The 13,405-nt window shown below is 39.9% G+C and overlaps 1 protein-coding gene across 3 annotated transcripts in view; it reads left to right on the plus strand.

Annotated features, from left to right (window-relative positions):
• Positions 1-1,641: 1,641 nt before the first annotated feature.
• The window catches only part of LOC140388397 (protein bicaudal D homolog 2), a 111,125-nt gene continuing 99,361 nt past the window's right edge, over positions 1,642-13,405 (plus strand). For all 3 annotated transcript variants that reach the window (XM_072472501.1, XM_072472502.1, XM_072472503.1), the window contains exon 1: positions 1,642-2,163. In XM_072472501.1, the coding sequence (XP_072328602.1) occupies positions 1,948-2,163 (216 nt within the window). In that variant the 5' untranslated portion in view covers positions 1,642-1,947. The remainder of the gene's footprint in view (positions 2,164-13,405) is intronic.

Raw genomic sequence — 13,405 nt, forward strand, 5'->3', positions numbered from 1 at the left:
AGCATGGTTTTCTGAAGAGCAGGTCATGTCTCACTGGATCACATTTTTTGAGGAAGGGACGAAGATGATTTTTGAAGGAAGGGCAGTGGATGTTGTCTATTTGACATCAGTAAAGCATTTGACAAGGTCCTTTATGGTGAATATGTGGAAAAGCATTGGGGATTACAATCAACCCACGGGAGCAGGAGAGGAGGCTGGGGGGCGGGGGTGGGGGGGAGGGGGAGAGTGGGTGGGTGGTTGGCATTGCCGAATTTGATGAACTATTACTGGACAGCAAACATTGCTATAGTTAGGAAATTGGTGGTGGAGGATCAGTCGGTTTGCTAGCGGATGGAGGCGGCCTCGTGTCAGGGGACCAGTTGGAGGGCGCTGTTGTGGGCGCCCCTTCCGCCCTTGCCGGTCAGGTACTCGAGGAGCCTGGTGATCGTATCTGCGCTGAGGGTCTGGAACAAATGTAGGCAGCAGTTTGGTTTGGAATGCTTGTCTTTGTGGGCGCTGATCTGTGATAATCATAGGTTTGCACCGGCCGGGCTGGACATGAGTTTCCGGGGACGGTGGTAGGTAGGGATAGCATATTTCAGGGATTTAATCGTTTGTAGCCCTGGGGGAGCTGGAGGGGTATATCAATTGCCAAAGGGGAATGGATTCAGGTATCTGCAGGTTAGGAGCTTTGTTCGGAAGGAGGTGCCGTTGTTTCCGATGCTGTTGTCTCCCCCTCCCCCAAATGCTGCAGGATTTGCTTCTATCCGAGGATGAAATTGGGGAGGCTGAGTGGTGGATATAAATGGGGAGTTGATGGAGATGGAGAGTGCCCCCGTGGAGGAGGTTAGGCATAAGTGGGAGGAGCTGGGAGGTGTGTTGGGGGCTGGAGTGTGGAGGGAAGCCTTACGGAGGGTGAATGTGTCCTCATTGTGTGCAAGGCTAAGGCTTATTCAGTTTAAGGGGCTCTGTATTTATACACTATTATATAGTATGTATACACTATTGTGATGTATTTATAATCTATTTCTCTCTCTCAGTGTACCTGAACAGGCAGAGGAATGTTGCGACTAGGGGTTTTTCACAATAACTTCATTGCAGTGTTAATGTAAGCCTACTTGTGACAATAAAGATTATTATTATTATTTATACACTGTGCATTGTATTTATACACTATCACATTTATATACTATTATATAGTATGGATACATTATTGTGTTGCATTTTAATCTATATTTTATTTATACTCTGTGCTCTGTATATATAACTATTGTATTGTATTTATTATCTCTTTTATTTATACTCTACTCTGCATTAATACACTATTGCATTTTACACTATTATCTAATATGCATGGACTATTGTGCTGTATTTATAATCTATTTTATTTATACTCTGCTCTGTATTTATACACTTATATAATATTTTTACACTGCTGTATTGTATTTATAATCTATATTTTATTTATACTCTGCTCTGTATTTATACACTATTATATAGTATGTATACATTCTTGTATGGTATTTATAATCTATATTTTATTTATTCTGTGCTTTGTGCTGTGTCCTCGTCTGCATCCAAGGTGCTGACGTCAGCGGCCGGGAAGGGGCTGTCAGCGGCAATGGCGGCGGGAGGGCGGAGAGGGGGAGCAGCCTAACGGGGCGGGGACACAATAACAGCTCCGGGAGCGGGGCAGAGCAGGAAAACCGGCAGGAGAAGCCGCTGCATCCCGGTTGTGAGGAGGCGCCGGAGCCGAATTCCTCCTCCTCCCCGGCTCCTCCTCCGCCATATCCGAGTCTGCTTCCTCCCGGCAGACAGCCGCCGCCTAACGGGAGGGTGGAGAGAAGCCGAGAGTCTGCCTGGGGAGGAGGAGACGCTATGGTGGCGCTCCGAGAGCCGGCGTCGCGGACCCGGTTTTAAATCCGCTCTCGCGGGGAGGGGGTGGGATAAGAAGGCGGCCGGGGAGACATGGACATGGAGGAGCTGCTGATGGAGGGTGAGGGCTTCTTGCGCATTGAGGTGGCGAGGCTGAGCCGGGAGCTGAGCGAGACGACCGAGGAGAAGATCCAGGCGGCCGAGTACGGGCTGGTGGTGCTGGAGGAGAAGCAGAGCCTCAAACAACAGTACGAAGAGCTGGAGAGCGAGTATGAGACGGTTAAACAGGAGTTGGAACAGCTCCGTGAGGTGAGGTTTATACAGAATGGGGAGAAAAAGTCTCACAGATTCTCCCCCTCTTTGTTTATATTAACGTATTTTTTATACTTAACGATTTTGCTAAAGTGTATTCGACTGATTATTCAAACAAAAAAACGGACCCAAGACCCACCCATCGCCCAAGGCCGCCCAACCGCTGACAGATTCGAGCAGCCAGTTCTCAGCGTGCAGTCTGCCACTTCGATTGCCCACAATTATAGTTTTGCTCCTCTGCCAGGCGACTGCTGCCCTGCCTTTTTTCCGTTACAGTCTTGACAGCTTCAAACTGCGTTGATCCGCCCAATCGGGAATCCCCTTCAGCAGATTATCATGGATCGAATTGGCATTCACCACTTGGATCAGCAGGAGGCACAGTCAGGGATCTGTCGGGGCAGACACTGGTGGATAAAAATTGTTTCCTCTTCCAACCCCCTCCGCCCCCCATTCAAATTTACATGCTGTTTGCATTTTTTCCACTCGAGTTTGCTGGTCAGTTCTCAAAAATGAGTGCTTTTCTCCACACACTACTAAATTTCAAGAAACTAAATATCTTAAATTCACAGGATTCCCATTTCAATGGTTTACATAGAATGCACATGAACAGGCCATTCAGCAACCAGCCAGGATGTTCAAACTGGAAAGAAATGCTCCAATGTACAGTGCGCCCGCCAGCATGATTTGCTGACGAAGGCATACTCTTCTGCAGACATTCTCTAACTGCCCAACAGGAAGTACTTGGTTTGGGTTTTTTTTTTAAATCCCACCCCAGACACTTGGACTTGATTTGGCACCAACTTTTAGTATACTGGATCAGATTAGGGAGCCATTGAGAAAATTATGGGGCTGAACTGATTTGCTACCACACTGGGTTGATATAGCATAGTGATTGATACCTGTACGCAATTGAGTCGGTTACATTCTGGAATAAACATGTCTTTTGAAATAATCACAATTGTTTTATTTTTGTTTTGCTTAAAATTGATAATAAGACTTCACTTTCTACTGTGGAAAAAGTAAATTTATAAATGGAGGCTTATCTGTGGGACACAAATCTATTTAAACTGCCTTAGCAGTCAATTTAAATAGATTCATTAAAAACTGTAAATTATGGAACATTTTTATAGGAATAATGTAAACTTGAATTTTAATATGTTTTGTGTTACATATGGGAAATGTAAGATAATTTGAACTGGGGTAGCATTCCGATTATAAAGAGTTTTCACGTGATAAATACTTAAAACATATTAGACAAACAGAAATAACTGGTTATTTGGTTTATAATGGTTAATGAAGCTTTCAAAACATTGCAGATTCATAATGTGTTTGAAGAAGGAACTGGTGAAATTGTGGGTGTCACGTTCAGGAGCTTTATATGTTATACGTTTAAATAGTGTTTAATGTTGTGTGCTGGGATTTTCTGAGTGTTTCTCACAATATTAAATGGGATTTGAGTCCTTTGAGGTTTCCCCTGGCTTTAGTGAGCTGGCATTTATTAGCTGGAATGACAGAAGTTAGATAGGAATAGTGTTCTCTCCACACTTTGGGAAGTTAATAAAATAGCCACAATCCAAGAGAGTAGTTTTATTTTGCTATACACATGATAATGATCAGCGATGGCATATTTGGTTTCTAAAGACAAAAAGATTTAATCTGTGAAAGGACTTGTAATGGCTAATATTTATTCCAAATATTTTCACCATTGCAGAATCTGATCTAAGTAGTAATAGGGAAAACCTAATTTTAAAATCTTGAGTGATGGAAGTCAATTTTTAACATTGTTCAAAATAATGGTTGTGCTTTAAGGGTAGTTAATTGAAATAAACTGTGGTATGAACTGTAAACGGTAATTTATTCAATTGTCAAATTTTTAGAATAAAATAATTTTTCTGTAAAAATGGAACCAATTGAGACCAGACCATTAAAAAAACAAATGTATGTGGGAAATGGGAAGAATCACCAGCTCTGTGGTACTCTGGTGTAAAGCAGTTTCATAATTCTGATGAGACAGAAAGCCCTGAAATTGAACTGAAGTTTGAAGCACATTTTTAATTTATAATGTGTTCCTTCGTATGCTGTGAACCTAATGATAGTGAGAGATCATCTGTCTTTAAGCTAACATGGTAAGAGATCTCCTTTCTCCTCCCATGCTGCACAATTGTTATTGGACAGAACAAACTGTTGTAGTTTGTTTATTATGCAGGCATCTAAAGAATGCTAGTTGGTTTTCTCCCTCTTGTAGAAGTTGATAAAGGGGTGGGTATTTCAAAACCATTTCAAATTTTAGTGCTAAGTGAGATTACAGTTCGAAATAGAATAGCTTGAAATATAAAGGAGATGGGTGTAACTGAAGGAGAAGGGTGTCACTAAAGGAGGTGAGTATACCATCATGCCACTCACTCAAATTGCTCTTTTGTTGGTGATTCTTTGTGGCCCTTCACATCTGGCTTGATGACAACTTTGTTCCATCGTTGGATCACATTACATAAATCCTTTGAGTATCTAATTTATTTTTCAGACTTAAATATTTTTACAGGAGCTTTAATTTTTTTGTGAATTCTGAACTCTGTAGCATTGCAATTCTTCATTTCCATGTTTTTATTTTATGTGTTAATTCATTGCTTGAAATAACTGTTATAAAAATAGTTTGGGCATGTAAATGAAAGAGCTTGTATATTAAGTTATGATGTAACTCTGTGATATCCGAGCTGGTAACTGGCAGTCATAAGCCCTCCGCAATTTAGTGACTCTTAAATTTTATTTGATATAGAAGATTCTGTTCATACAATTTTTGCAGTGGGAAATCAAAAATGCATTAAAGTTGTAATGGTAGTTGTCCAGGATATACATAAATTGGAGCGTTTTTTCAGTCCGATATTTCTGTTGGCAACACTGTTACAAAGACAGAATTTCAACTAATGTTTTTTTATATAGCTCATTTAAGAATGTCAAAGTTGTTATTTTTCATATTTGTGGCAATACTATTATTAGAACCCTTGGTTTAAAATACATATGGGCATGTCTACTAAAGCTGTAATTAAGGTGTTGTAAAAGATGACTATTGACTTTAACCATTTACTTATTTACAGCAAGAACATTGTTTTGATTGCAGGAGATTCCCTGGGGTGTATATGATTTTGAAGGATTGTGTTTAGTTCTAGCTAAGCAGGTGATGGGACATCTTAATGGGGTACAAATTATGTAATTAATGGGAGGAACCAGTTGTGTCTGTAGGTAACAGTTTTGCCAAATCCAGTTAGGTTGAGCAGAAGAGTCTGATAAAACAGAAGGATTTTCAGGTTGTTCCTGAAGAGGGTCAGTCTCTCTCGCCGAAGGTCTGCACAGCTAAGCAAGTAACCTGTTTTGTTAACTTTATTTATAAGTGGTATTTGAACTGTATTGGGTTGCTTAATTGGAATTAGTGGCAGGTGTAGATAGTAAGTAAATTTATCCTTTTATTTCAGAACTGTGTAACTGACAATTATAATACTATTTCTTTGATGTTAATGTATGTCTATGTTTAAATTAAAGTTTGTTTTAACATAAAAGATACCTATTGATCAGAGTCATCACTGAAGGGTGAAGTATCCTTTCCTCACAGTTTTACAAATTGAAACATTGTTTGGGGTTCCCATCCCTAACAAAAGTTGGGGTCTGGTCCGGTACAGATGTAGAAAGTTATTTCAAGGCACTTCACAAAAGGAAAAATAAGGAAGGAATATGGTGAGGTGAATAGGAAATTTGTTTGAACAGGTGAATTATAAGAATGATTTCAGATTTAGAGAGCAAACAAGTCTGAGGGGAAAATAAGTGTGCAAATGTTGGTAGTAAAATATTGATTAGTGAATACTTCTACTTTGATCAGCCTTTCATATTTGTGAACCGCTGAAGGTGCTTAACAATCTCCAAACTAAGTTCTCGGAAACCGATTTACTCTTTGTTGACTTAGGAGAGTTTATGTGCATGTCAAGAAGAGTGCACTGAGTTTCTGTTTGACAATAGATTGCAATTTTTGCTGATTAACCTGCATTGTTTTCCACTTCTTGTCCAGCTAAGACAATGCTAGTGAGTAAAACATTGGCTTGTAGGCTTATCTGAAGCAGAGTGGGAAGAATTCCAGTCCCAGTCATACATCTATCCCGTTAAGTTCCATCTGTGAAACCAAGTTACATAGTGCAGTGTTGTCGGGAGGGTTGCGGAGCCGTCCTTCGCGGCGCTCCCGATCGCGCAAATCCCCGTGCAGCAGCCGGCTTTTAATAACGACGGCTGCAAGTGGCCTTTAAAATGGCCGCGAACATGTAAAAAAAAATTTGGCTGCACTGCGCACAATCATCGGCGTGCATGCGCGCTGATGATCGGGCGCGCATGCGCAGTGTGGCCGCTATTTTTTTTTTTAAACGGTCGCAGCTTTTTTTTACAAGTTTGGGTTTTTAAAGTTCATTTTATTCATTTATTTTATTCAATTTTTATTTTTATTTATTTTATTCATTTAATTTTTTTCCATTTATTTTATTCATTTTTTTTAGAAGTTCGGGGGGGTTTTATTTAATAAAATTTTACGGAAAAAAATGCAGAACTTTGGACAGATGGAGACTCCATACTTTCCGACACCGGAAGGCTTCATCTTCAACAGGTTTCATTGGGGGAGCGTGTACGAGGGCCAAAGGGACCCAAAACTATTCCTCCATTTTTATCAGCAGCAAACAAGGTAAGAGAAAATGGTGGGTTGCTCAGGTCGGCCGGGTTGGGTCTCGAAGATCGGCCGAGTTGGGTCCCGAAGGTTGGCCGGTTGGTAAAAATGAGTCCCCGGAATGCCTCGGGCATTGGTTTACTAACTCTGTCACAAAAGGATGACTTGTTATGAAGTTGCCACTTTGCAGCTTGATCTTCCCTGCTTTGATTTGTTCTCGCACTGAGTATACCAGGCGGCACATTAGCACAGTGGCTAGCACAGTTGCTTCACAGTACCAGGGACCTGGTCTCGATTCCTGGCTTGGGTCACTGTCTGTGCGGAGTCTGCACACTCTCCCTGTTTCTGCATGGGTTTCCTCCAGGTGCTCTGCTTTCCTCCCTCAAGTCCTGAAAGGTGTGCTTTTTAGGTGAATTGGACATTCTGAATTCTCCCTCAGTGTTCCCGAACAGGCGTGTAGTGTGGCGACTGGGGGATTTTCACAGTAACTTCATTGCAGTGTTAATGTAAACCTATCTGTGACACTAATAAAGATTATTATTATTCGTCATTTGTTGCTTATTCACTTTAAAATGTGTGGATTTGAGCTCACTCGGTAGAAGGCAGGTACTAGGAGTCCTTGCCTTGGTGGAGAGGGTACATAATAAACAGCATTGGTGTGAAACCTTTAAAGAGCAAGTTACGACTTTGATGTTTTAAAAATCTGAACTTGTATATTTAGACATTTTTATGTCTAAGTTTACAGGAGTGACTTCAACACTAGTGTCAGATGCTGTTATGACAGTAACTGTTTAAGATTGCAGGGCGACTTGGGTACAACATTTTATTGTGCATGACTTAAAGATTACAGTGTTGTATTGGAGTATGGCAAAGACATTGGAATCTTTCAGTTATGATGCATTTTCAAATTTTTTATTCCAGAAAATGTAACTTAAATGCCTTTTTAAAAAAAAAAAGTCATTTTAAGCAAAATGTTACTATAGTTTTTAAAAAAAAGAATGATTTTAGTAGATACGGTGAGTATCTGACCTAAGCAGCTTCAATGTCTTTTATCACATTAACTAATCCTCAGCACACTAAAAGAATCTGACTATTTTTGGCAATTTAAAGCAAATTATTTGTCCATATGCCCTAACAGTTTTCCAACGGGTTATAAATCATGTTAGATGTGTAACAAAATCAATAAAGATTGCTAATAAATTATAACGGATTTAAAAAAATGTTTTCAAATAATGGATCATTTGAAGGCAATATTTAATGACAGTTTCTACAATAGCGTATTAGTGCTTGCTTTTCCTTCTGAGCACATGTCCACTGATGTGGCAGTTCATAGTCTGTCACTCAGATTAGCGTTCTTAAAATAAAATTGTGGTGAACTGTAAAATGTTTGGGTACCAGCAATTTTCATACTTTGTAGTTATGTCAGTGATCTTTGAAATCTGTAATATCAAATGAAGCAAAGAATATTTTGAGAGAAGTGTACTCTTTTGAGCCGGGTGCTAGTGTGTGTAAATTGTTAATTTTGTTGAAGTTAGCTAATTGTTGATTCATGATTACTGATTTGCTCAGTAAGCAGAAGTTATCAGTCATGTGTTAGTGACAGTACAGATGACTTGGGAATATGTGATAGTTGAAGAGGACCATAAGCTGAGGACCTTAGAGAGAGAGAGAGAGGGCTGACTGGTGGTGATTTAACCTGAGGGTCACCATACCTCGGGCGAGGGGAAATGTTGAGAAGGCATGGTAACCTTAGCCGGTACGGGAATTGAACCCGCGCTGTTGACATCATTCTGCATCAGGGGCAGCATGGTGGCGCAGTGATTAGCAATGCTGCCTCACGGCCGAGGTCCCAGGTTCGATCCGGGCTCTGGGTCATTGACGTGTGGAGTTTGCATATTCTCCCTGTGTCTTTGTGGGTACTCCTTTTTTTTTTTTTTTTTTTTAAAAAAAACACTTCACTCTGCATCTCAAACCAGTTCAACCAACTGAGCTAGTCGACCTCCCAAATTTGGAAATATATCGCTGTTCCTTTATTATTATGGGTCAAAATCCTTGAACTCCCTTCTTAACAGCGTTGTGGGTGTAGCTACACCACATAGACTGCAGCACCTTCTCGAGGGCAATTGGGGATAGCCACTGGATGTTGGCCTAACCAGTGATTCCCACATCCCTCAAATGAATAACCAAAGAAAACAGCTGACTTGATAGTGCAATCAACTGATACTTCAATACCTTGGACAAGGAAAGGTACCTTGGACAAGGAAAGGTGCATTGGAGAATACGGCATGCCAGCCCATTACAAGATGGTTCACCTCTGTTTCTGCGTTAACCTTTGACCTCAGCTGTGCTATCAAGAGAAATGCAGATTCAAGATAGGTTATTTTTCTCCTATACAATTGGCTTTGTTAAGTGATTGATTTAAAGGAAGAATGTTGGAGCCTTCAAAGTAAACTTATTGACTCATTAAAAATGTTACTTCCAATGGTAGAAAATAATAAGTGGAAAACATTGGGAGGGGACAACAGCACAGCAAATATTAAGAACTTTTCCAATCCAGCATTTATTTCAAAATATAGATCCCCAATTCCGTTTCTCATTTTGATAATATAAGATCATTTTATATTTCTTTACTGGGACTAGCAAGTACCCAGATGATGTGTCTTGGCTTATGGGCTACTGTCAGTCATGCACTTAGCCCACTCCTGATCTCAAGTGCAACATGTTTTGCATTATACCTTTACCATTTAAAGGAGTAGTAGATCAAATATTTTAAGTCTGGACTTGGGAAGGCAGGTTAGAATGAAAAGCACACTATCATTGCCTTAAAATATACAATAGTTGTCTTAATAACACTTTCATATGTTTGTGAATAGGATCTGGCAGATAGCAGGAGAAATAGTTGCAGCTGGCTGTTGCCAATAAACTTAATCCAGTTCATTCATTTTTCTTTTAGTTTTTTTGTGAGGTATAAAGTTTGTGAATATGGTACTAATGTTAAATTTGTGAGTCAGCATAGAATTATAAGATTCTGCAGTACAGAATGGAACCCTCTGAGGTATCTGTGCTCTAATTTTGGCCCCTTGAGCATGCCTCATTTTAATAGCTCCAACGTTGGTGGCTGTGCCGTCAGCTGCCTGGGTGTAAACTGTGGCATTCCCTCCCTAAACTTCTGCTCCTCTCTACCTCACTTCCCTCTTTTAAGACTTTTTAAAAAAAAAATCTACCCCGACCAAGCTTTTGACGATTTAATACTAAACTGGATAATCCACACTCAAATTTATTCATTAATTTGAGTTTGTCCCATTCAGAGCGTAACAAAGAAGTTAAAATTGAAGATTAACTATAAGTTTATAATCTTTTCAGTTTTTTTCTCCCCTCTGCAGTTTTTACCTCTATTCCCCTTCTTTCTCACATTATATAATCTAGTAAATATTTTACTTACAGCAGCAACTAACATTTATAAAGTACCTTTAACATAGGGAAGCATCCCAAAACACTTCACAGGTGCATAATGGACAATATTTGCCACCAGCCAAAGAGAGTTTCTTTTAACATACAAAGCTTGATAAAATAATTAGGTTTTAAGGAGGCGAAAAGAGGTGGGGTGTCAGAGATTTGGAGAGGGAGCATAGAGCCTATGCATATCACTGAAGATATGGTCACAAATTGTGCCATGAAAAGAGTGGGTGATGTGCAGAAGGTCAGATTTGGAGTACGGTAGAGTTCTTGTAAGAGAGGTTACAGAGATGGGGAGGAATAAAGCCATAGAAGGATTTTAGCATGAGAATTTAAAAATCAAGGAATTGGGAGTGAATGTAGGGCAGAGCACACATGGGTAATGGGTGAGCAATGCCAAATGTGGGTTAGGATATGAGCAGGTGGTAAAGTTGCCATAGCCCCCCATTTCTTGACTACCTAGGGGAACGTTAGAGGGAAGACAGATGACCAGCAGCAGCAACCCAGGGGGAGGGGGGGGGGGTTAGTTTAGTTTAGGTCAAAGATAAAGGGGTTGTGTTACTTGTGTATTGTTAAAAATTTCTGTATTGTTATTGTTGCGTTTGCTTTGTAAGAGGGGAAAAATTGTTGTTTGGGAAAAAAATTTCAATAAAACATATTTATAAAAAAAAAAGTTGCCATAGCCCCAATTTTCCCCTTTGAAGGGGAGACCTGTGGTTAACCTGAGGATCACCACACCTCAGGCGAGGGACACGGTTGAGAAGGCGGGGCCTTTGAAATGAATGAAATGAAAATCACTTATTGTCTCAAGTAGGCTTCAAATGAAGTTACTGTGAAAAGCCCCTAATCGCCACATTCCGGCGCCTGTTCGGGGAGGCTGGTACGGGAATTGAACCGTGCTGCTGGCGTGCCTTGGTCTGCTTTAAAAGCCAGCTATTTAGCCCAGTGTGCTAAACCAGCCCCTTTATGAATAATCTCAGCCAGTACAGGAATTGAACCTGTGATGCTGGCCTCATTCTGCATCACGAGCCAGATGTCTAGCCAAGTGAGCTAAACCAGCCCCCAAAGGATATGAACAGCAGAGCTTTGGATCCAGCAAAGGGCTGGATGAAGACTCTGAAGATCTTCATTTTGCATTGAACTGGACCATTTCTGCAGATCTGTAACTAGATGCCATTTTCGAAACGGCCAAATGTGTTATCACTATTGCTTTAAGAATGGTATGTGATTGATTAGGAATAGGAACCAAGTTTTTCCCTGCAATTTTCCGGCATGGTCACCCCTTTTAATCCAGCAAAGCCAAAATAATCATCCTTATTTGTGCTGTAATTTCACTTTATTCAAGTTTTATTTGTTATCAAGGTGTATCATATTTAGTTGCATTTCATCACGATAAAGAATTTAAAATGATGCTACATAGAATTTGCAGCACAAAGCGGCTAATCATCTTAATAATTCCATGTCAGTGATTATGCTCTTCATGAGCTTGCTCCAAACTCTATCTAACTCTGCCAACATAACCTTTATTCCTTTCCCTCTCCACATTTCTAGCTTCCCTTCAAATATACGTTCTGAGGCATGTTTTGTGTATTGTGAAAATGTACATGAGTACTAATGTTTGACAAAGGGTAGGTGACTAACATATCCTGAAGCTTTTGGTTTCCTTTCTCTGACTAATCAATAACTTATTTTCGGTGAGAAAAAGAGAACATTTTGAGCTAAATATCTTTGTGTGTCCTTCGGCATGAATTTGTCAACAATTCCTGCTTAGGAAGAACCTATTGGATCTCGAAATTGAAAATTTTCCTGAATGAGATGTATAGGCATGCACAATAACATGACCCCACTTTTGTGCGGTGGCAAACATAGCATTTTGTTGAGGCTTTTCTTATGCATATATTTGAACAAAAAGAACATCTGTCTCTCAGTATCAAAGTTAAGGTAAAGAAAAGATGTGAGACAGGAAGCTAACTGAGAATCACATGGAATTCCTAGTCAATAATGGAGCTATGAATTGTTTGAGTGCCCCACACACATTCTCTCTAATATGTAGGTTAATTAGGCTTGACTGTTTTAAAAGCTATAAGGTCAAGATCTGGGCAGCATGTCTCACATTATGTAGCAGCTGGTGAGCTGTTAGCTGTCTCATTATTTATTTGACAATGTACAATGTCATTTTCACTAGGATAAAGAATGTGAAGTCATCCCACTCTTAAAGTTTTCAATACTTTGCAGATAATTTGCAAAAGTGGTTTTCATGCTAATTGACAATGAGCAACCTGAACTGAAAGTTGGAGTTTCTAATATTCTTAAAGTTCGGGGTTTGAGGTGGTAATTTCAGAAAATAGGACATAGATTCCATAGTCTGTTTCAAGAATCAAACAAACACTTCAGCCATGTGAGGTAGATGTTAAATGTATTTATTTGTTTATTATCTTTATTGTCATAAGTAGGCTTACATTAACACTGCAATGAAGTTACTGTGGAAAGACCCCAGTCGCCACATTCCAGTGCCTGTTTGGGTACATAGAGGGGAAACTCAGAATGCCCAATTCACCTAACCAGCACGATTTTGGGGACTTGTGGGAGGAAACCGGAGCACCCGGAGGAAACCCATGCAGACACTGGGAGAACTTGCAGACTCCACACAGACGGTGACCTAAGCCGGGAATCGAACCTGGGGCCTTGGCGTTGTGAAGCAACAGTGCTAACCACTTTATAATTATGCTTTGAGAAATGATTGTGCTAAAATGCAAACGTTAAATCTGTGGAATCAGAGGGAATACTTTTAAAAAAAACTGTTACTGGAGAGTACTGCTGGAATGCAGATGTAAATCCATACAATTACTCTCATCATTACTTCTGTTCTTGGATAGTCACATGGAATCTCTTGAAGTTCTTGAAATGTTAGGAGTTCTGCCATTTGCAAATAATTTTTCTTGTTGCCCTAAGCAGATGATTCTGTCCCGGTAATCTCACAAGATGCACATGCATCACACTTCTGTATTTATTTTCTTCAATATTTTAAAATGTTCACAGTCGCTAGTTTTTTTTATTCCTGTATTTATTTTCTTCAATATTTTAAAATGT

The sequence above is a fragment of the Scyliorhinus torazame genome, chromosome 13 (genome assembly GCF_047496885.1).
Source record: "Scyliorhinus torazame isolate Kashiwa2021f chromosome 13, sScyTor2.1, whole genome shotgun sequence".
NCBI lineage: Eukaryota > Metazoa > Chordata > Chondrichthyes > Carcharhiniformes > Scyliorhinidae > Scyliorhinus > Scyliorhinus torazame.